At 39.5% G+C, this 24,738-nt stretch overlaps 1 protein-coding gene across 1 annotated transcript; it reads left to right on the forward strand.

The window, feature by feature from the left end:
* The first annotated feature begins 397 nt into the window (after positions 1–397).
* On the forward strand, positions 398–24,012 carry ppp1r16a (protein phosphatase 1, regulatory subunit 16A). Its single transcript, XM_062022002.1, has 11 exons — positions 398–529; positions 14,591–15,433; positions 15,689–15,759; positions 16,159–16,304; positions 17,496–17,599; positions 17,682–17,806; positions 18,372–18,497; positions 18,583–18,658; positions 18,721–18,850; positions 18,922–19,075; positions 23,232–24,012. Exons 2-11 carry the CDS (start codon positions 15,187–15,189, stop codon positions 23,745–23,747), a joined length of 1,695 nt encoding a protein of 564 aa, XP_061877986.1. The 5' UTR covers positions 398–529; positions 14,591–15,186; the 3' UTR covers positions 23,748–24,012.
* The last annotated feature ends 726 nt before the right edge of the window (positions 24,013–24,738 follow it).

Raw genomic sequence — 24,738 nt, forward strand, 5'->3', positions numbered from 1 at the left:
GTACCTGTTTTTTTATTGAGATGTTTCTTATCAACCTTTATTTTTACACTATAAAATAGCACATTTTAGATAATACAGAACCGTTTTGAGCAAGTAATAGAGCTTTCACGGAAACTATTGTAAGTATTTTCTTAAAACATGTTTATTATTGTTTTATGTAAAATAAGCGCACAACTGCACTTACTACATTTTTTGCCACCATTCTTATGTATAGGTAGAGAAATTGTATTATTCATAGAATATATTTAAAAATATAAAAAATATATGATATTCTTTAGTTATTTTATTTGAATACATCAAACAATGTCTTGTAAGCGGTAGAATGGATGGATGGATGGATGGATGTCTTGTGTTGATGATAAACGATCTGTGTAACTTTGGCGACCTCTAGTGGTGGCTGGCAGAAGCGGGAGGAGAGGTGACAGCTCCGGTTGTTATGGTGAAGCATTTCCCTGGAGGGGCTGGCCGTGGCAGGCAGGAGCAGCGCGCAGCCAGCAGAAGACACACTTACGCAGAGTCAACAACACAGGTAAGATGTGTGTTTTTAAAGAAATAATTTAAAAAATATATATAAAGTCTACTTCTGTACGCCAAGCGGTATAGTTCACGTTGTCGGCACTTTTCGGTTACACCAGCGCGCGTGACCTCGCCGTTGTAAAGTGAAGCTAACCTGCGTCTTGTTGATGCTAGCGTGGCATAAAAATAAAGAACTTTGTGAACTTTTCATGGTGTCATACAGTTCGTGAAGAGACGAAGCAAAAAACACATCATGCGGCTCTGAGGGTTTTGTTGAACAAACAAAGCCAGGCAACTTGAACGACGTCACCTGTCCGGCTAGCCACCTGTTGAGGCTAGCTCTGCTAACACGCTATAACCCTCATCCTTATATTTGTACTAATATTAGTCGATGGTTGTGAGTGCCATGCTTTAAAAAGCATTTCATGTTGCTGTATAAAGTATATTTGAGCGGAACATTCATTGAATTCATTGAATATAACTTTTATTAGTCACCACCAGAAAGCCCATCCATCTATTTTCTACACGGCTTGTCCTCATTAGGGTCACGTGACAGCTGGAGCCTATCCCAGCTGACTATACACAAAACTGTCACACCTAGGAACAATTTTAAGGTCCCCTATTTTGAGCCTTTTTGGGACAATCCAGACAAGTTTACACGTTCTGGAAAAAAAGGGCTCTTAAAAAAATGTGAACATTTTCTGAATTTTAAAGATATTCAAGCATTGAATAAGCCAGTGTTTTTCAACTACTGTGCGGTGAGAGATTATGTAGTTTCACCTTATTGGGTAAAAAATATTTTTTGCAAACCAGTAATTATAATCCCCAAATAATGTGCCGTTGTTGAGTGTCGGTGCTGTCTAGTGCTCGGCAGAGTAACCATGTTATTCTCCTCAAAATCAGTAGGTGGAAGCTGGTAGCTAATTGCTTTGTAGATGTCGGGAACACGTCGTGTGAGACGACGATGGTTTGTCGTGATCACAATATGCAAGCGACAGCGGGAGGCAGCGTGCAGGTGAAAAGGTATCTAATGCTTAAATCAAAAAAAAAAAAAAAAAAAAGGTATGTGCCCCTAAGAAAAGGCATTAAAGCTTAGGGATGGCTATGCAGAACGAAACTAAAACTGAACTGGCGACAAAGTAAACAAAAACAGAATGCTGGACGACAGCAAAGACTTACAGCGTGTAGAGCAGACACGGCGTCCACAAAGTACACCCGTACATGACATGACAATCAACAATGTCCACACAAAAAAAGATAGCAACAACTTAAATATTCTTGATTGCTAAAACAAAGCAGGAAAAGCCACCAAAATAGGAGCGCAAGACAAGAATAAATGATAAATGATAAATGGGTTATACTTGTATAGCGCTTTTCTACCTTCAAGGTACTCAAAGCGCTTTGACAGTATTTCCACATTCACCCATTCACACACACATTCACACACTGATGGCGGGAGCTGCCATGCAAGGCGCTAACCAACAGCCATCAGGAGCAAGGGTGAAGTGTCTTGCCCAAGGACACAACGGACGTGACTAGGATGGTAGAAGGTGGGGATTGAACCCCAGTAACCAGCAACCTTCCGATTGCTGGCACGGCCACTCTACCAACTTCGCCACGCCGTCCAACACTACGCACGGAAGCACAACAAAAACACTCAAAATAAGTCACGGCGTGATGTGACAGTAGACCTACGTTGAGACAAGAGCTATAGTGATGCATAGTTGGTTATGGTTTAAATTCATATCCAACAATTGCAACAACCATTTTTTTATTGTCTACTGAGTTTCATTTCTTAATGATTGCTGCTGGTGGTGTGCCTCCGAATTTTTTCAAAGAAAAAAAATGCGCCTTGGCTCAAAAAAGGTTGAAAAACACTGGAATACACATTGTTTGAATCGGGGTGTGCCACGCTAAAAAAGGGTTTTTATTGTTTGCTTCCTTGTCATACCAGCCCTGCAGCTGTCAATGCAGATATGTACACTGTTTATTCTGCGCTCTGCGTGCGTAACATTTGCATGACACGAAATGGAGATTAGCCAGCCCGCTAATGTTTTTTTTTATTTATACAACTGCTATAGACACAACACACACCCGTTTATGGCATCAAAAGACCTTGGGTGACTTTTTAAGACCGCATCGAGTGGACTTTGATCTAGTTTGATCACGTAAGAAAACATTGTGCACTGTTAGACTTCAGTGTGTCATCAAATTTGTTGATTCCAACAAGTTAACATGTTGCATTTACTCAACTGCAGAGAGTACCAGGTCTCTATTTGGGGCCAGGCCTTTGATAAATATATACTGTATATACTGTATCTTAAGCATTTTCTGCACAACAAGATACAAATTGATGTACAAAATAGTTTCCGTCCAACTTTTGTTATCATTAAAGCCTGCTGGGAGGATTGATTGCATTGATGACATGGCGCATGCATGTTGTGTTTGGCTTTAGCTTGAGAAATGCCATGTTTGCTCTGCAGTTCTGCAGTCAGGATGTCCACAGCAACGTTTGGGAATTACAGCCACCTTGACGAGATAAAGGTGTTATTTAGATTTTTTTTCGTACCTTGTGGTTAACTCTACTACTCTCTTTTCGAAGCAATTCATCAATGAGTTATTGTGGCAATTGTTTCTATAAGAATGCTAAGCTGTCAGCCGGCGCTGTAGTGCTGACTCACCCAAAACATGGTGCGTGATTATTTAGTAAGAAGATTAGCTCACTTGGCAACAGTCAGACGATCATTCAGGAATCATCTGAACTGACTCAGCTTTGTTTGTTCCACTGGTGGTGCTAGCACAATAACTATTATTTCATAATAATACCGGACTCCAAAATGTTGCCACATGTAAAAGCCTGAGCCAACCTGGGGTTTAAGTTGGGATTTGTTGCCGTTGAGTTGCGCTTGACGCAGGTAACGCCCTCTTCATGAAGGTGTGCGCCTGACATAGTGCTCTATTCATTGCACTTGTTGAATGGAAGTTTATGTTCCAGAGCAGCTCTAGACTCCCCTTCCTGTTAGGTCATGAAGTGGAAAAGAAGTCCCAAAATGTCAGATTGACCCATGAATACGTGTTTTTATTCACCAGTGTGTCCATTCTGCTCTGTAATATCATTGATTTACTGCTTCTCCTTTCATCATATCAGTGCAAAGTCTGGCCAGTACACAACATTGTTTTGTTATTAGTCTAAACCAGTGTTTCTTAGCCATAAGGCTGAACAATATCTGTTTCTCAGCAATACTCAGTTGTAATACACTTTTCCACCACTTGTGGCAGTAATGACAATATCAAACAAACAGAAGAAGTCTGGAACTAAAGTCATAAAGTAGTTTCTTAAGCGCAGAACACTATAAAGTAGTAACTGTTAGGAGTGCTCAAAAAAATCGATTCACATCTAGATCGCGCTCCCAACAGGTGTAAAAGAAAGGGCATCTCTATCCTCCTTCAAAACCGCAATAAAAGTACACCTCCAGGCAACTTCAACCCTAAACTAACACCCTCCCCGGATTGAAAATAATCAAATGTTTTTCTTATGCTTTCTGATATCTCTCTCTCTATGTCCACTACTTGCTGTACATATCCTACCAAGTCAGACCTACACTGTTTCAATGTCAATTTCTCTGATGATGCAATTGTTGATGCTGATTGTTGATGACAGAAGTGTTGATACCAACCAAACCTAACCCCCCCCCCCCTCCATATCCCACACCCCGGATTGTAAATAATGTAAATAATTCAATGTATATACTCTGATGATTATCTTGTGTGGCGACTGTATTATGATGTTAGTATATATTTGATAGTATATATCTGTATCATGAATCAATTTAAGTGGACCCCGACTTAAACAAGTTGAAAAACGTATTCGGGTGTTACCATTTGGTGGTCAATTGTACGGAATATATACTTCACTGTGCAATCTACTAATAAATGTTTCAATCAATCAATCAATCGCGATTTATTTATTCCGATTCTAAATCGAATTTTTGAGAATCAAATCTTAATAATTTTTTTTAGATTATTATTATTATTATCATTATTATTATTATTATTGATGCGGTTGCTTTTTATACATTTTTGGTTTTTCCTTTTTTTTACTTATGTATTTAAAAACTATTGTATTTGTAAATCTTCTCAATTGCTTTGTAAATTTCTATTCCAAGTATTGTGAAGCTAGGATTGAGTTGGGGTTGCTCAAATTACTTTTATTAGAATATTTACTATACTGTGATTTTTCATAATAACATTGTAAAAATAAAAGTGTGCGTATAAGTCATACTTTAGCAGCCAGGAGTAACTTTTGTAACATGTTTTGAAAAGGTTTTATTATAATTCAAATACCAAATAATACAAAAATTGTGTTGAATGGAGAATTGATTTTGAATCGAATCTTCACCCCAACATTGGGAATCGAATTGAATCATGAGGTGCTCAAACATTCCCACCTCTAATAACTGGGAATCAGTTCTCAAAGTTAGTTAGATAGCTGTTCAAAAACCGTTTTGTTCGTTAACATCACATCTGGAAACCACCCCTCAAGGCAACAACGGCGGCAAGGTGGGGCGATCCAGGGAGTTACAGGCTCCATTTGAGATATTGTACACCATATACTGTACCTATCACTCATAGTAAATATACAGTGCATCCGGAAAGTATTCACAGCGCTTTACTTTTTCCACATTTTGTTATGTCAGAGCCTTACTCCAAAATAGAATACATTCATTTTTAACTTCAAAGTTCTACACACAATACCCCATAATGACAATGTGAAATAAATTTTTTAGAGCTTTTTGAAAATGTATATGAAATAAAAAAACCTAAGAAATCACATGTACATAAATATTCACAGCCTTTGCTCAATACTTTGTTAATCCACTTATGGCAGCAATTACAGCCTCAAATATTTTTGAACACGATGCCACAAGCTTGGTACACCTATCTTTGGGTGGTTTCCCCCATTCCTCTTTGCAGCACTTCTCAAGCTCAATCAGGGTGGATGGGAGCCATGCACAGCCATTTTCAGATCTCTCCAGGGACATTCAATCGGATTCAAGTCTGGGCTCTGGCTGGGCGATACTCAAGGTCATTTACAGAGTTGTCCTAAAGCCATTATTTTGATATCTTGGCTATGTGCTTAGGGTTGTTGTCCTGCTAAAAGTTGAACCGTCGCCCCCGTCTGAGTTCCAGAGCGCTCTAAAGCAGGCTTTCATCCAGGATGTCTCTTTACATTTCTGCATTTATCTTTCCTTCTTTCCTGACAAGTCGACCAGCTCCTGCCGCTAAAAAACATCCCCACAGCATGATGCTGCCACCACCGTGCTTCACAGTAGGCATGGTATTGGCCTGGTGATGAGCGGTGCCTGGTTTCCTCCAAATATGATGCTTGGCATTCACACCAAAGAGTAAAATTTTTGTCTCATCAGACCAGAAAATTTTGTTTCCTATGGTCTGAGAGTCTTTCAGTTGCATTTTAGCAAACCTTTTACTAAGAAATTGCTTCTGTCTGGCCACTCTACCATACAGGCCTGATGGGTGGATTGCTGCAGAGATAGTAGTCTTTCTGGAAGTTTCTCCTCTCTCCACAGAGACAAAGTGACCATCTGGTTCTTGGTCACCTCCCTGACAAGGGCCCTTGTTCCCCTTATCACTCAGTTTAGGAGGCCGGACAGCTCTGGGAACAGTTCTGGTGGTTACAAACTTCTTCCATTTACAGATGATTAGTTAAAGTTAAAGTCCCAACGATCGTCACACACACACTGGGTGTGGTGAAATTTGTCCTCTGCATTTGACCCATCCCCATGTTCACCCCCTCGGAGGTGAGGGGACCAGTGAGCAGCAGTGTGTGCCGCGCTCATCCGGTTCTTGGTCACCTCCCTGACAAGGGCCCTTGTTCCCCGATCACTCAGTTTAGGAGGCCGGACAGCTCTGGGTGTAGTGAAATGTGTCGTCTGCATTTGACCCATCCCCATGTTCACCCCCTGGGAGGTGAGGGGAGCAGTGAGCAGCAGCGTGTGCCGTGCTCTGTAATCATTTGGTGATTTAACCCCCAATTCCAACCCTTGATGCTGAGTGCCAAGAAAGGCGGCAATGGGTCCCATTTTTATAGTCTTTGGTATGACTCGGCCAGGGTTTGAACTCACGACCTTCCAGTCTCAAGGGGGACACTCTAACCATTAGGACCTTCAAGACCTTTTTTTGTACCCTTCCCCATATGTGTGCCTCGAAACAATCCTGTCTCGGAGGTCTGCAGACAATTCATTCGACTTCACGTTTGGCTTGTTATCTACCATGCACTGTCAAGTGTGGGACTATATATACTGTGTATGGTCCCACACTTGACAGTGCTCATCTATCTATTTATAGAGATAGAGATCTATCTATATATCAATATACTGTATATAGATACACACACACATATATATATATATATATATATATATATATATATATATATATATATATATATATATATATATATATATATGTATATATATATATATGTGTGTAGATGCCCATATCGGCTGTTCAGATTTACTTTTTACTTTACAAAAGAGAAGTGTTGGATACTTCTCTTGTTGCCTTATTTGTATTAGACTTTATTAAATGTATTTATATTATCATTTAGTGCTACACTAAAGTCTTAACAAGCTGCTACGCTTCGTACTGCCTCTGCCTCTGTCAGTACGTCTCTGCAGCATCCAGCATTGTCACACCCACACAACCATCTGATTGGTTACACGCAGTGCGGTAACAGCCAATCAGCAGTGCGTATTCAGAGCGCATGTAACAGCCAATCAGCAGTGCGTATTCAGAGCGGTAACAGCCAATCAGCAGTGAGTATTCACAGCGCATGGAGTCAGTGCTCACGACACAGGCAGGCAGAGAGGAGAGACGGTGCGGGTTAGCAAAAAGGTGTTTAGCAGGTGAGCATAATGCAGCGGACTCTCCCCAAATTATAATAAACACCTCCCAGTAAACTAGTAGTAACATCACTATGAGCCCGTTGACGTTCTAGAAATATAAGCGGCAGCTCAGCTCGCTCGCAGTCCTTGAGGTGAAGGCTAATTAGCTTTTACTGTAACGTTAGCTCATTTTGCGGTGTGTGTGTGTGTGTGTGTGTGTGTGTGTGCGTGCGTGCGTGCGTATGTTACGGACAGCAAAGCCCTGTCTGTCTAAGAGAAAGACAAGCATTATTGACCTACAGTTAACAACTAAGTTATTTCACTTTGCCTTTTTCTGTGTTGAAGCAGCAAAAAAGGACATTATGTTAAATGAAGAGTTTCTGTCTCTGATAGTTGATATAATGTAACTGCATCATAAAGCCTACATGAACTCCATGGTGTTCAGGGATGAATAGTCTCTCCTATTGCTATTGTACTACTTTTTCAGCTATAGTTACATTAATCATTAGTAATGTAGCAGCCTAGTTTTGAATGGCAGGGTCCCTGCTATAACATGTTGATAAAAATATAACATTTACATAATAAAAATCAACTACAGGCTTCCCAAATGCTGTAATAAATTAAGCAAGATGAGTTGAGCATATGTCAGCATGTGGCCCCACTTTTAACTCTTTTTTTCAAACGCTTATTGCAAACGCTTATTTACAGTAAGTCATTAATTTGACAGTCATTATTTTGTCTTAGTAAGTCAATATTTACTAAGTCAAAATAATGACATACTTAGTATCTTTGGTAACTGGGACTGTTTTGTGTTTTGTTTTTACTTTACGGAAAAAATATCGAGATATATATCGTATAGTGCCATTCAGCATACGGAGCGGAAAACATAACCAAAAATTGTAGGCTTCTTCACGCGACAAAGCCGGCCTACTTCACCAAGGTTTGTAGTCTATTGCCCCCCCAGGCTGTGGACTCCAATGCAGCTGAAGGAACATCTCAAGGATGATCAGTTGAAACAGGATGCCAAGGGCTGTAAATATTTATATACATGTGATTTCTTAGTTTTTAAAATTTTTAATACATTTGCAAACATTTCTAAATATAAATGTATTTACATTGTCAATATGGGGTATTGTGTGTAGAATTTTGTGGACAAAAATGCATTTATTTAATTTTGGAATAAGACTAACATGCCAAAATGTGGAAAAAGTGAAGCCCTGTGAATACTTTCCGGATGCACTGTATACTGCTATTATACCTGTACACTGACTCTTCCGAAGTATATACAGGTTGAATTTCTATAGTAGAGAAATCAAGCAGTTGCTGAAATGAAAGGTGTGTATTCTGTTTTGTAAGATACTGTTCATGTGTTGCACATGTTGGCCAGAATTTGAAATTATGCGGCACCTTTGAATGCAACAGGCAGGCCTAATTACCATTGCAGCGCCATTGAAGCTGACCAGCGACCCATCAAACACCGATCCTGATAAGTCCTCTAATTTGCTGATATATCAACACATATGATCTAGACCACTGAGCTGATGCGCTATCAAATAAGTCTATTGTGGTTCATTAACAAACACTTAATGCCCTTGGCTGCTTTTGGAAGCAGTAATTAGTCTTTTCACTGCGATTCTTGACTGAGTTTGTGTTGGCTCAATATAGATCATATTTAAACAGAGTTTGTATGTTACTTCATGAGAGCAATATTTCCTAAACTTGTTAGTTTTTAGATTATGTTTACAGTGTATATACACATTATTTACCTTGTAAGACACATATTGCATCTCTGATTAATACATGTGTTTGGGCCCAATGGGTTTTGTTGTATTTGAGTATGAAAATACTTAGTTATTCACCCGACACTCCTAACTCTGGAATTAGGCCACTAGTGCAGCAGTTCACGTTCCTGCGGGGATTTTGTTTGTTTCTCCAATCCTTTCATCCGGCAAATCTCCTTTCAAATGACACATAACATGTTATGTGTCCTCTAATATTTTAACAAGTGGTTCTCAATGAACCTGTTGAAATATGACACTTTTGTCAGGATTGTAGATCCCTGCTATTCGCTGGGGTTATGTTACATAACACCCTGCAAATAATAAAATATCACAACAATGGCCGCACCCTTAAAAATCCTTGAAATAATTTTTCTCACAGACTAGTTATCGCACATATTTTAAATTCAGTTTACATATTAAAAAACAGTTACAGTCATACCTTATCGTACGTAGGCCTGGACTGATAACACATTTTGCTGGACGATGTCGCAAAAATAAATTATTATATATAAAAATATTTCTACATAAATCATTGCCAGTTAATATTATTGTCAGCATTTTTGTGTACCAAATTAAGCGCAAATGTAATCATAATGTATAATATTGTTTTCAATGCAATTAACCCGATAAATAAAGAAGGTCAATAACTTGTAATTATCTGAAAAAAGTAAACTACAAAGAAAAAAATACTGTTTCTGTTGGCAAAAATTAAACTGCAGCGTTTTCCCAGGTTGGAAAAATAGGGTGGGGTGGTTTGTTTTGTGGTATCTTTTTTTATTTGTTGTTGCCATCACTTTCCAACAAATTTGGCATGTTGTGGGCTCAGGTTGATCTTTTGAGTTGAAGCCAAAAATATTCTTGGGACATTTGGCTTTGCAATCATGTTTTTATCTCCTAATTTTAGTTAACTTGTGATGCTTCTCACTAGTGAGTCGTGACTATATGGGGACGGCGTGGCGAAGTTGGGAGAGTGGCCGTGCCAGCAATCTGAGGGTTACTGGTTCAATCCCCACCTTCTACCATCCTAGTCACGTCCGTTGTGTCCTTGAGCAAGACACTTCACCCTTGCTCCTGATGGGCCTGGTTAGCGCCGTGCATGGCAGCTCCCGCCATCAGTGTGTGAATGTGTGTCTGTGAATGGGTGAATGTGGAAATAGTGTCAAAGCGCTTTGAGTTCCTTAAAAAGGTAGAAAAGCGCTATACAAGTACAACCCATTTATATGCTCTGTCAATGTATTTTGTGTGTGTAGGCTAGTAGCCCATCCTCTGCCCACAGACACAAAGATTGTGGATGACTGACTAGAGGGTCCTCTGCGTTTAATTAATTTGAATATTAAATAAACACATTCAGGTGTTGTACATTCTTGTACCCTGATCGGATGCGACAGACAAAGAAAACAAACATGGCAATTTATCAATATCAGCAAAGTTATGGAGTTCATTTTCATTTATAATTCGATTAATTGAATTAGGCCTAATTTTACTTACAAAAACATGCAGTTACACAACATCACATATTGTTAGTGTGTAAGACTGCACTCTTTTTCTCCTGCAGATAGTGCCATTAAACCTTTTTAGTCAAGTTACCGATACAAAAACAAACTATTTACAATTTAGAGCAGATCATTTAGATCAGGGGTCTCAAACTCAATTTACCTGGGGGCCACTGGATGCAGAAACTGGGTGAGGCTGGGCCGCAAGAAAAGATTTCTTAAAAAAAATCTAACATGCACTTTTTAATGAATTCACCTCCTTTGAATGGCTTTCCCGCCCTAGCAACCATCTCACTCACCATGTAGCTAGCTTTGACAGCTGCATCGCTCTTTTCGCTTGCTTTCTTGACGAAATCTTGTTGCCTCAGTAGACTGGTTTTAAAATTTGCAACCCGGTTCACTCCCCTAGTATTTTGCATACTCCTCAGCATGTCTAGTTGTATAATGACGTTTCAAATTGTATTCCTTGTGCAACGCAACTTTCTCGGTATCAACTACAGAAAAGAGCTATAAGGATTATTCATAAAGTAGATTACTTAAAACACACTAACATATTATTTATTAATTCTGGTTTATTGAAACTACAGGAGCTAGTAAAGTTACAGACATTATGTGTCATGTTTAAGGCTAAAAGTAAAACATTACCAGCAAATTTACAAAAAATGTTTGTCATCACTTCTGAGAATGAAGAGCATAGAAGAAAAGGTCATTTCAATTCTTGACGAAATCTTGTTGCCTCAGTAGACTGGTTTTAAAATTTGCAACCCGGTTCACTCCCCTAGTATTTTGCATACTCCTCAGCATGTCTAGTTGTATAATGACGTTTCAAATTGTATTCCTTGTGCAACGCAACTTTCTCTGTATCAACTACAGAAAAGAGCTATAAGGATTATTCATAAAGTAGATTACTTAAAACACACTAACATATTATTTATTAATTCTGGTTTATTGAAACTACAGGAGCTAGTAAAGTTACAGACATTATGTGTCATGTTTAAGGCTAAAAGTAAAACATTACCAGCAAATTTACAAAAAATGTTTGTCATCACTTCTGAGAATGAAGAGCATAGAAGAAAAGGTCATTTCAAACATCAGTATTCAAGGACAACTTTAAAACAAATGTGTATATCAGTGGTGGGGGTTAAACTATGGAATTCTCTTTACAAGAGATAAAAGATTGTAAAAATATATTCCAATTGAAAAAATATATAAGGACAGAACAATGAGATCATATGGACAGCCATAACTGTTTACATTTTGCTTTATATTTATTATTTTACTTATTTTTTGCCTAGTTTTGTATTTGTTTTGTATCATCCTGTGAGGTGTATACTACTTATTTTGTTTTTTTTGTTCTTTTTGTACATCATGAAGTTTTGCACTTCTTGTGTTTTTTTGTTTGTTTTCGTTATATTTGGATGTAATTGTTTGTTTATATGATATCATTAAGTAAGACTACGTACTATGTTGAAGGGGGCAGAAAAATATAAGATTTTTCTTCATCCTGCTCCTTCTCAGGCATTGGTGTGTAAATGTATAATTTAAAAATTGAGGTATAATTGTCTATCGATCAAAGATGCACATCAATGAAGGAGATAAATAAAAATGAAATGAAATGAAATAAGACACGTCGGGGTGCCCCTGTGAAAGAAATATTGCATCAAAAATCGTCTCTGTCTGGAGCCAACGGGAGGAGGGTGGGGGGTGGAGTTTACAGTTACGGTAGCACAATTAGCCCCGAACGGGTTAACATCACCACGTCTGTATCAGCGCTGGGGTCCAGTGCACCACACTTTTGTATTGTCGCTCGCTCCTTCGGCGGAGTGCTCGTCTTCCCCGCCCGGACTGTTTACAACGGGGGCGGGAGCGAGCAGGCGGGCGAGGGAGGGAGGCAGGGAGGGAGGAAGGAAGAGCGTGTGTCATAGAAAAGCGGCAAAATGTTTCTCTGCTTGCATTACGCAAGTGACATCAATGCATACTTGCCAACCTTGAGACCTCCGAATTCGGGAGATGGGGGGGGTTGAGTTGGGCGGGGTTAGGGGTAGCGGGGGTGTTTTTGTAGCCCGGAAGAGTTAGGGCTGCAAAGGATTCTGGGTATTTGTTCTGTTGTGTTTATGTTGTGTTTAGGTGCGGATGTTCTCCCGAAATGTGTTTGTCATTCTTGTTTGGTGTGGGTTCACAGTGTGGCGCATATTTGTAACAGTGTTCAAATATAAATAAAATAAAATATGACCACCCTCAGTGTGAAATGTATGGCTGTTCCTCAAGTATGTCTTGCAATAACCTGCGTGTGTCTCTAGAAGCCTCATACAACATGTGTCTGGGCTGGCACGCTGTTAGTATGGAGAAAAAGATGATGCGGTGACAGATTCTAGAGGACACTGATGACAGTGCCATCACGGCACGCCCTCGATATTGTCGAGAGCCTCATACCACAACGTGATTGGTAGATTTCTTCAGCTCCGCACACAACGCTGTCAAGCGCCATTCATTTAAAACTCGCGGGCCGCACTAACATTAAACTTTCATATTAAGGTGGGGGCCGCAAAATAACGTCTCCCGGGCCACAATTGGCCCGCGGGCCGCGTGTTTGAGACCCCTGATTTAGATCATCCATTAATTTTCTAGATAATCTTATTTATTTCACCATATGAAATATAACTTACTTCACTAATTATTATTTATTTATTTATTTTTAATGTTATTACTTATGGAGTATATTGTGAATAAATTGAAAACAGAGAGTGAACAAAGTTTGAGCAACTGCTATGTAAAGGAAAAGGGGTAGGATTAAATAAGCTCTGCTTCTTCCTACTCCTTTTCGAACATGTTGAATAGAGAAACTGGAAATTGTGATGTATCATGTTGTATGCATGCTCGAAATAAACAAACTCAACTCAAGAAATAATAAACTGTGTAGGTGTGTACAAACTTTTTCCATTGAGGGCCGCACACTGAAAAATTAAAGGATGCGGGGGCCATTTACATATTTTTATCCGTCAAAACCATATATTGATTTTTTTTTAAACAGCATGCATGTCAGCTTTGAGCTATTAGTGTCCAATTGTTTTGTTCCATTACACCTGTTGCTCGTTTATTCCACTTTTTATACACAATTTTAAAATGTGCCGCAGGACATTAGAAAAATAGCTTTAGTTGCAGACGTCCCCTCGGCCGCACTTTGTAGACCCCTCGTGTAGAGCACACGTAAGAAGAAGACTCTAAACATTTTCAACAGAAAACACTCAACTTCTGAATGCATGTTCTAGCCCATCATTTAAAGGAGGAATGTTAAGCTATTGCTTTAATATAAGGAAATCCTTACATTGTAACTTGTGACAAAGGGTGAGGTTAACCCCCTAAAAATAGTATGAAAATGTAGTAAAAGACTGTTTGTGTCATGCCAAGGCCACTGTTGTCGGTGTTGATTTGGTCGCGGTGATGTTGGTTGAGGCCCTGGCTTTATGTCTTTCTATGTCACTATGCCTCTCTAGTTGACCTTCCTCTCAGCGCTCGCAGACCTTACTCTAAATAAAATATGAAGAGCTGAGAAATTGCCAAGTGTGTGGGCCACAAACTGTTAAGCTAATGAGAACTGACTGAATAAGCATGCCAGCGTTAGATCTTGCCATGTAGCATCATGTGCAAGACCCGCTTTAGTCCACTTCGCCTCCCTTCACATCCCTCTTTTTGAGCCATACCACTGTGGTTATGCCTGATGCTTGCAAAGTGTGCTGCTGGGCTCCAAGGTGTGTCAATCATTAATGGAAAGAGTCCCACTGTCTCAGGTTTCCTTCAGGAGAGGAGTAGCTGGAAGGAGCGAAGGAGTTAAAGATAGCAGTGGACGCACATTGTACTGTAACATGGCAATCAAATGTACTCTCTCTGTCCACAGTTGCTGCTGGAAGACGGGTGATTGTGACGTCTGTGTCCAATGTCATCATGACGACCTGTCAAAAGGTTCCCAGTCTACAATGGTGTTATATAAAAAGCGCTCACATCCTGTGTAAGCTGCAGTAGGCCTTGTGTAGACATTACAGATTCCAGCTACCTGTAGCCACAATACATTCATTTTGGGTCCAAGTCTTGGACCAATATGGATTACAAGCTCAGAGGGAACATCTAACCTTAAAATAAATTGGACTCCAACAGTGGATCTTTGACCAAGTTTCCTGCCAATGACATGGAGAGGACTCTGTTGCAGTCATCACCTCGGATGCTTTTGGTCCGGACACATTTTTCTTACATCTGTTTTCCTGCCATGGTCTGAAAGATGGGACAGAGACATTGTGGTTGTTCTATATGTTGCCCCTTCCTGCAATCATTGATATATAGGTAATCTAATCCCCCAACATAGATTTGAATCAGAGTATATTTTTAGTTCCTAACAAAGACCTGTTTTGAAGTTTAGGAGACAAATGGATGCCTAGAATATGGATTAAACACAATTTCAGTTAAGTGAAGCACAAGTATTTAGTGTGTGGTGGCGTTATGGCAGCAGACCACGGCGAGTTGCTCTCGGAGATGTCCACTGTCGGCCGTCTGAGCGCCACCGAACGCCTCAAGCACGCTCAGAGACGGCGCGTGCAGCAGCTGAAGGCTTGGGGTCAGATGGAGAAGGATGCAGCTCGTGGATCTAAGGCCAAAGCGGACAAGAAGAAGGAGCGTAGCAGAAAAGTTAAATTTCCCAGCGCCATCACCCTTCTTGACGCAACAACACGCAATGACGTGGATGAGGGTCAGTAAAAGCATTCCCATATTCCTACGTAGATCTTCTAATATGACCAAATTTATAATAAATGCGTCAACACATGATTTTTGTAGCAAAGTGCTTCCATATGCATGGCGTCTTTGTTTTCTATAACCTATCAGGAGCAGGATTAAGGCTAACCTTTAAATTTGCTGTTACCTTGCACACAGACAAGCAACACTATTCATGGAAGCTGGATTTCTTGCCATGTAGGATTTATGTGTAGGTTTGTTGGTCTTCTAGTAAGAGAGTTGCTCAACAGTGGCGTGAGTCCAGATCTGGTCAACGAGGATGGACTGACTGCCCTCCATCAGGTAAACTGTTTTCAGCACCTTATGAGAATTCCGTTCAACCTCTCCAACGCATATTTGTGTGCTGCTCTTTGTATTTGTTTTGTCTAAGCCTTCACTTATCTTAATTACACAAACACACCGTCTCCTTCCCACAGTTTTTAGTTGAAAGGGGAACATTCTTTTCCTGAACACTCCAGTAAGATTCGGAAGACAAGGTCATGCAGTTTATTTTGTTTGATGAGCTTTTCTCTGAGAACCACAGCATAACATGGCCAGTCCACTACTTTGTGTTATATGACAGCAACTTGTCCCATTTAAAAACATTGATGCTTACATAAGCATCTGTTGGCCATTTCCCTTTTATGTACAGAAGCCTATCCTTACCATGTTCCGCATGTACATTTCCATCTGTCCGGCCAGTGCTGCATCGATGACTATGTGGGCGTGGTGCAGTGCCTGCTGGACGCTGGTGCCTGCGTCAACGCCTGCGACAGCGAGCTGTGGACACCACTGCATGCTGCTGCTACCTGTGGGCATACTGGGCTGGTGCAGCTCCTTATTCAGGCGTAAGTTGGTCCATAATGTGTGCATATATGTATAGTACACAATGGTACCTCAACCTACAAGCACAGTGTATGGCGCGAGTAAGCTCGTAACTCAAAACACTCGTATCTATAAGCAGCCCCGCCCATTGAAGTGAATTAAAATCAATTTAATCCGTGCTTGGTCTTCCCAAAACAAAACATGTCAAATGCGTTTTAATAAGAAAAACTTTTAGATGATAAATCCATCCATCCATCCTTTTTCTACCACCGATCGGGGTCGCGGGGGATGCTGGAACCTATCTCAGCTGCATTCGGGCAGAAGGTGAGGTACACCCTGGACATACTGTTTCAAAATCATTATAATACCACGCACTACAACCTACAGTATTATGTAATAATATATTAATATTGTACAGTATTTACCTTAGGAGCAGAATCATGCGTTTTTCATTTGTTGATTCTCTCGTCCAGTGTTGCCAAGTCCGCATCCCCTTATTATAATCTACTTGTTTTTATAGAGCCACTGAGTGTTTCTCTTGTAGCATCTGGCAACCTAATCTCCAACGTCTTTGAGGGACAGACTGGAAAAGTCACTTATTGGTTGAAAACACAAAAATTGATGTGTTTCTGTCAACCAAAGCTATTATTCAACCATCCAGTTTGTTGAGTCAGGACTAAACACAACAAATTGAAACACTGCTTCTCAATACTTTTGTGGATAAATGTTCGTCGTTTGTGGCCGCATGCTGGTGGTTTGCTGCCGCAGACTCACTCTGCCACGGAGCTGACTCGCCGGGTAGACTGCAAACAGGTAGGACATATTATTAATGGTTTGGTTCTCTGATTTTGTCGACCGCTTGTTATTCTTCACACAAACTTTCTTAGTTCTGATGGTCGGAGGGCAAGATGTTGATGTTTGAGTGATACTCAAACGCACACGTCAACTGTCTAATAAAAATGTATTGTAATTTTGTTTAAACAAACCAGGCACAACAACAAGTAACAATTTATAATTATTATTTTTTGCTCGAATAGCACAAACCTGTTTATAAATAATACTGCAATCGGGAGCGAAAATATTCGTAACTTAAGGTTTGCTCGGAATTTAAAGCCTAGTAAAAAGCTGTGAGACAGCTTGTATCTCAAATTACTCGTAAGTTGAGGTACCACTGTACACTCGTATCATGTTTGCATTCGTACTGTGCCTATTAGAGGGGCCAACCTGCTGGCTGTCAATGCGGATGGCAACATGCCCTATGACCTATGTGAGGACGAGGCCACTCTGGAGCTCCTGGAGATGGTCATGGCAGAACAGGGTCAGACAGATGAGTCAAACACTGCTTCCTTCACATGTCATTTAGCATACCAGTCAGGAATAATGTGTGTTTGTGTGTGCAGGGATAACGCAGGTGCGCATAGATGAATGCAGAGGAGCTAAAGAGGCAGCCATGCTTGCTGACATCAGAGCTCTTGTTCAGAATGGAGCTGACTTAAACAGTCGGGATGATAATGGAGCAACACTGGTGAGCAGTTGTCTTTTTAACAGTGCTGTCTAATGATTACTTTTTTAATCATACTTTTGAATTTTGATTAGTTGTGATTAATAGCAGAAAGTTACCTGTTTGCATAATTTAAAATACTTTAAAAAAAACAACCAATATTTGGACACAAATGCCTTTTTTATCAGAATGTCACACAGGAATTTAAAGAAACTATTTTACTTGAATGTATGTCTGAATGTCATTTATTTGCTCAAACCCTGCTCTTAAGCCAGTTTGATCAACATTAAGGGTTTATTTTGAAGCAAAATTTGCCAGCGATTACACCAGTCTGAGTCTCCTCACTCATCTTTGTATACATTGACCTGTTCACTGACCTTATAACAACCAACGTCGATGTTCAGGTAACCATCTGTGGTTAAGATAAAGGAGCATTTTTGCTCAAAATAAATTGCGTTATTATTGTGCAATTATACATGATTAATGCGATAATTTTTTTGTGATTAATTACATGAGTTCCCTCGTTATCTTTGACATCTCTACTTTCTAAATACATCTCCAATCCTACAAATGTGCTTTGTGCTTCTAGCTCCATATAGCATCGGCTAATGGCTACCTGTCAGTGGCTGAGCTGCTGCTGGAGCACAGGGCTCAAGTGGAGGTGAAGGACGGTGATGGCTGGACGCCGTTACATGCTGCCTCCTGCTGGGGACAAGTCAGTATTGCAGTTATAACAACTTAACCAATAGCTCACAGCCACCACAAAAAAGAATGCTATATAGTGTTGGTTTGCACCACAGATCCAAATGGTTGAACTGCTGGTGGCCCATGAAGCCAGCTTGGACACCAAGTCTGTCCTGGAGGAGACTCCCCTTGGCAAGTTCTGTTTATGTCCTGCCGTAAGTCCTGCCTAGTATCTGACTGTACTGTTTTTAAAGATGTGTGCATGGATGAGGAGGTTAGAGCAAAACTGATGGACCTCAAGCACAAACATGACACCATCATGAAAAGCCATGACCGACAGAAAGGCACCCTGCAAAGACGGGCTTCCAGTACTGGCAGCAGAGGGTAAGAAAAGACTATATGGGACCACAAATGGGAGAACACATTCAGCAAATTGGTTCCGTATGTCCTCACAGGAAAGTTGTGCGTCGCGTCAGCGTGAACGAGCGCTCCAGCCTGTATCGACGGGAGCACCACAAAGAGGCCATGGTGTGGCAAGAGAGGGGTCGTCAGCACGAGCCACAAGACGACGATGAGGACCGGCAGACTGACAACGAGCTGCACCAGCATGTAAGTTTATACTGAAAAATACTATTTTTTTAAAAGTTTTCTCCATGTTTGGGTTTGTTCATCTGAATAAATGTTCTCTATCATTCATCCTGAAAATAAGTCTACGTTTACACTGCAGGCCCAAGTGGCACAAATCAGATTTTTTCCAGCTGACTGTTTACACTGCAAGTAAGATGTGATCTTTATCAGACTCCAGTATAAACGCGCACAAGCCCCAATGTGGCCCCAAATGTGGTCTTGGCGTCACCTGCATGTGCAGTTTGATAAAGTGAAAACAAAGGAAGTTGACAGCATTCTGTAAATTAACCGGGAAGTCGCTATTACAACTAAAATTAATCGCCACACCTTAAAAAGAAAAGTTTTTTATTTGAAAATAAATTAAAGTAATACAATGCATGATTACGTGCGTGCGTATGTATGTATGTGTATATGTATGTTATATATGTATATACACTACCGTTCAAAAGTTTGGGGTCACATTGAAATGTCCTTATTTTTGAAGAAAAAGCACTGTACTTTTCAATGAAGATAACTTTAAACTAGTCTTAACTTTAAAGAAATACACTCTATACATTGCTAATGTGGTAAATGACTATTCTAGCTGCAAATGTCTGGTTTTTGGTGCAATATATACATAGGTGTATAGAGGCCCATTTCCAGCAACTATCACTCCAGTGTTCTAATGGTACAATGTGTTTGCTCATTGACTCAAAAGGCTAATTTATGATTAGAAAAGTTTAGCTCGTTATAGAAGCTACAAAACTGACATTCCTTTGAGCAGATTGAGTTTCTGGAGCATCACATTTGTGGGGTCAATTAAACGCTCAAAATGGCCAGAAAAAGAGAACTTTCATCTGAAACTCGACAGTCTTTTCTTGTTCTTAGAAATGAAGGCTATTCCACAAAATTGTTTGGGTGACCCCAAACTTTTTAACGGTAGTGTATATCGTGTATCGTGACATGGCCTAGAAATATGGAGATATTAATAAAAGGCCATATCGCCCAGCCCTAGTGTGTGTGTATATATGTGCGTGCATGTAATACATTTAGGAGGGTTCTCATCTTTTTATGACTGTTAGGTAGAGGCGTGGATCTGTGTTCGCTTTATTTTTCAACTCACTTATGTGAACAACTACTGCAATGTACTTAACATGTAAGCAAATACGGGACAGTGTACACATCAATTCCGGTCCTTCAACAATTGCTATTTGTTCGGAATCAAAGCATGTAATATATTTCTTTAAATACTACATATAGCCTATTATTTGCCACTGTTGATTAGTGATGCACTGAAAATTTGGCTGCCAACAAATATGTTGTTGTTATGATGTATCCACTTCCACTGGCAGGCTGCGTCTTTCCCCGCACACACGAATGATGTAGCTCGCCCAAATTTGGCGCAAACGTCGCATTTAGGTCACATTTAGGTCGCATTCAGGACGCATTTCTGTTTATAGTGAAGTCACATTTAAAAAAAAGATCAGATTCCAATTGGATTCGGACTACTTTCTGATATTGCCTGAATCTGATGCAAAAAGATCAGATTTGAAGCACTTTGGAGCATTTAGACTGGCAGAAAATCTGAGTAGATCTATGTCACTTGAGGGCAAACAAATCATATTTGGTGTGCAGTGTAAATGGGGCCAAAGTAAGTGTTATTACTTTCCGTTTTCAATTTCAATTTCAATAGCAGCACATTTAGGCAGGTAACTACAGTAGTTAGGCCGCAATCAAGTGTGCCCCCTGCTGGTAGCCAAATGAAAAATGTCTCCTACTTACAGAAACGCCATCCATCCATCCATCCATCCATTTCTACCGCTTGTCCTTGATTTTTCCAATTCAAGTCCATGAATCTGAATTTGATTTTAGGTTGCTAACTGGAAGTGGAATTGCAAATCAAATTGGAATTGAAAGAAGTAGAAATGACTGGCAGTCCATGAAATTTCAATTGATCATTTTGATGTATTCCAGTATCCTGCTTTCCAGTATATTCTATATGTGACTGTTTTACATACGTTTTAGATAACCTCATTTATAGCAGTAAAAAGTATGTTGAAACATTTGAGTGCTACTATAAATTTAATCATGACTTTTCATCTTTTGCTATAATTGTTGTTGTGAACCTAGCTAAATAAAGGTCCAGAAGTATTTGGACAGTGACAGGTTTTTTTAATGGCTTTGCCTTTACAGTGTACACATTTTTAAACAACCATATTTCATTTGTAATAAATCATGTGACCAAAGTGTTGAGTTTTAGCTTTGATTAAAAGGTTTGACAAAAATATGACCATTACCATTTAGGAATTACAGCTGCAGGTACATTATGTATTATAACATCAATTACATTTTTAGTGATTCATCTGACATAATTGTAAATATATTAATCTAGTTTGATACTCAGAATGTAATTATGCCTATGGGCTGCGTTTACTGCAAATAATTTTTTAAGTTTTAAAATGGGTTAAAGTGTGTTTGGGCACTTACGAAATGGTAAATTACATTATTTTGTCACAGCTCTTAAGGTTGAGAGTGTACATCTCAGTCGCATTCTGATTTATTTAATTTATTTCTATCACTGACCAAATATTTGTGGACCTTACAGTACAAAACAATAACATTGACAGAAAAAGATGGTAAAAATGTGGTTACATTTGAAGTACCAGTATATTCATTGCTATAAATGAAGTGTTCTAAAACGATTGACCAGTAATGTATTTCATATAAATATTAGTATTAACCCTATGTATTGTACACATATGTTCAGATTCTGATATCCAGACAAGAAAAATAGTTTTTAAAAAAAATAGGTGTACATATTTTAATTTGAGCTTGTCATTGTCAATTAAGAATAAAATCATCTCTAAAACATAGTTGGATGTATTATAATTAGAGATGTCCGATAACGTTTTTTTTGCTGATATTCCGATATTGTCCAACTCTTAATTACGATTCCGATATCAACCGATACCGATATATACAGTCGTAGAATTAACACATTATAATGCCTAATTTTGTTGTGATGCCCTGCTGGATGCATTAAACAATGTAAAAAAACAAAAAAAACAACAACAATGTAACAAGGTTTTCCAAAATTAATCAACTCAAATTATGGAAAAAAAATGCCAACATGGCACTGACATATTTATTATTATTGAAGTCACAAAGTGCATTATTTTTTTTAACATGCCTCAAAACAGCAGCTTGGAATTTGGGACATGCTCTCCCTGAGAGAGCATGAGGAGGTTGAGGTGGGCAGGGTTGGGGGTGGCGGGGGGGGGGGGGGGGGTGGCGGGGGGTGTATATTGTAGCATCCCGGAAGAGTTAGTGCTGCAAGGGGTTCTGGGTATTTGTCCTATTGTGTTACGGTGCGGATGTTCTCCCAAAATGGGTTTGTCTTTTTTGTTTGGTGTGGGTTCACAGTGTGGCGCATATTTGTAACAGTGTTAAAGTTGTTTATATTTCCACCCTCAGTGTGACCTGTATGACTGTTGATCAAGCATACCTTGCATTCACTTGTGTGTGTGAAAAGCCCTAGATATTATGTGACTGGGCCGGCACGCAAAGGAAGTGCCTTTAAGGTTTATTGGCGCTCTGTACTTCTCCCTACGTCCGTGTACACAGTGGCGTTTTAAAAAGTCATAAATTTTACTTTTTTAAACCGAAACCGATACTGATAATTTCCGATATTACATTTTAAAGCATTTATCGGCCGATATTATCGGACATCCCTGATTATAATGTTTTACTTTATCCAAGTATTTAAAAAGGAGTGAACTTGTGTTTAGTTTTTGTAAGCATTTTTAGTATTTAAGCCAAAACTTTTGTTAAATATGACACATTCTTCCTGTTACTTTGCTTTAAGGAATTTCTCTGAATTAAGATAAGGTAAGGTATTCATTCCTAAAGAAATTGTGAGATAACATCCACGTAAAATCCACACAAACATTGTATAAAACACAATAAAAACAGCATTAAAAAAAATACATAGGCACGATTAGTAAAATTTAACTGAATGTAGTTCCTATGGGGTGGAGCAAATTCAATTCAAATTACAATATTTTTATTAAATACATTGAAATTCTGAATATTACACACGTCTGGACTGTATGGAAACAAACGTGATGACTGAATATAAAAAAATTGATTGATTATACAGGTTGCTGCAGGTGGAGCCACGTCGCATGCAGATGAGTCAACCGTGGTTCCAAGCACTAACAGTGTTCCCAGCCTAGGCAATGGAGGGACATCTGCTTCTCTATCCTCTTCTGTGCCGGGGGAGCAGTGGACCGGCGGAGGTCGCATGGAACGCAGCGCCTCCTACCAGCTCAGCCCAGCACCTGCTCCCGTAGAGGATGAAGGCACGGATAATATGACGCGGGAAAAATCCCACCACACACTGGCTGACCTGAAACGACAACGAGCGGCAGCCAAGCTCAATAAGTACCCTGCGCCCCCTCCACCTTTGTCCCCACCCTTGGAGGAGGAGACTCCTGCTGCGTTGGCCCAGGCGACAAGTCCTCAGGGCCACACGGCGACACCCAGCGCTGAGTCGGCAGTGTCCCCCAGTCAGGTGTTCTTCACGCCAGCCAGTGGAGACCCTCCCCTTCTGAAACTGCGTGCCCCAGAGGAGGAGCAGTCTTCCAGCAAAGAACCTTGCTGTGGACTAATGTAGAAGTGGGCTTCAAAAAAGAGACGGTTTCTTTGGAGCAATTCAGCGTGTCTGTCACTTTATGCCAATCAGACATGTAACAAGCGTTATTTTTACACTTTCCTCGTCATTTCATAAAGAGCTGCTTCACCTAAGCCTTAGAAAAATGCCAACATTGCATATGTTGACTGAATTGTTGCTCATGATTTATTGTTATTATTAAGATTAAACTAATGAGCTTCTACTTTCTAGCACAAACGACAATGGTACATAAACATTTCTATTCATACTCAAGTCTTCACCTTTATATCACTGGCAATCTTTTTATGGGCTTCATATTATCGTACAAAATCAATACGTTGTAAACAAAGACGACCGTCTTGCTTGTTTTCTTTTTGTTGGTGGATTCTCTTACTAAAGTCAATATATAATATCAATATTTCGCAATTGTGCATCTTTCCCTCAAAAAGATTGCAAGTTCATTTACTTAGTATTAGATAACAGTGTATTGTAAACATTTACAACATCTATGAAGATAGAGGGAGGAAGGTAAGGTAAGGTGTTGTTATTCTGTCAAAGGTCAACTGACATGTTTCTTCTTATTCTAATATTGAAAATGTATTATTTTGTGACAGGCTATAGATTCTGTCACAAAATAATAATAAATAGCTGTTGCCTATTTTTATAATCTGTGTATTTGTAATGTTGGGGTGTTTTTTTTTAATCCTCAACTATGATTGTGCTTTTTAACTGTATTTTTTTAATCAAGTGGTTTATTCTAAATATCCCAGCTTTAACTTTATCAGTTTTTTTTAAGTTTGTTGAGAAAAGACGTGGTGGTGGAAGATACAGTTTGTATTAAGATGGTTTTAATGACGTTGAAAGTTACTTTTTATCTGAACGCCATAAAATGATTAAGTAGTGTAACAAGATTGACATAAGATTGGTCCATTCGCTTTTCCTTGAAATTCAACTTCCAAGAATTTTATTGGCTTTTGAGTCATTAACTGCTGTC

Source organism: Entelurus aequoreus, linkage group LG15 (assembly GCF_033978785.1).
Source record: "Entelurus aequoreus isolate RoL-2023_Sb linkage group LG15, RoL_Eaeq_v1.1, whole genome shotgun sequence".
Taxonomy (NCBI): domain Eukaryota; kingdom Metazoa; phylum Chordata; class Actinopteri; order Syngnathiformes; family Syngnathidae; genus Entelurus; species Entelurus aequoreus.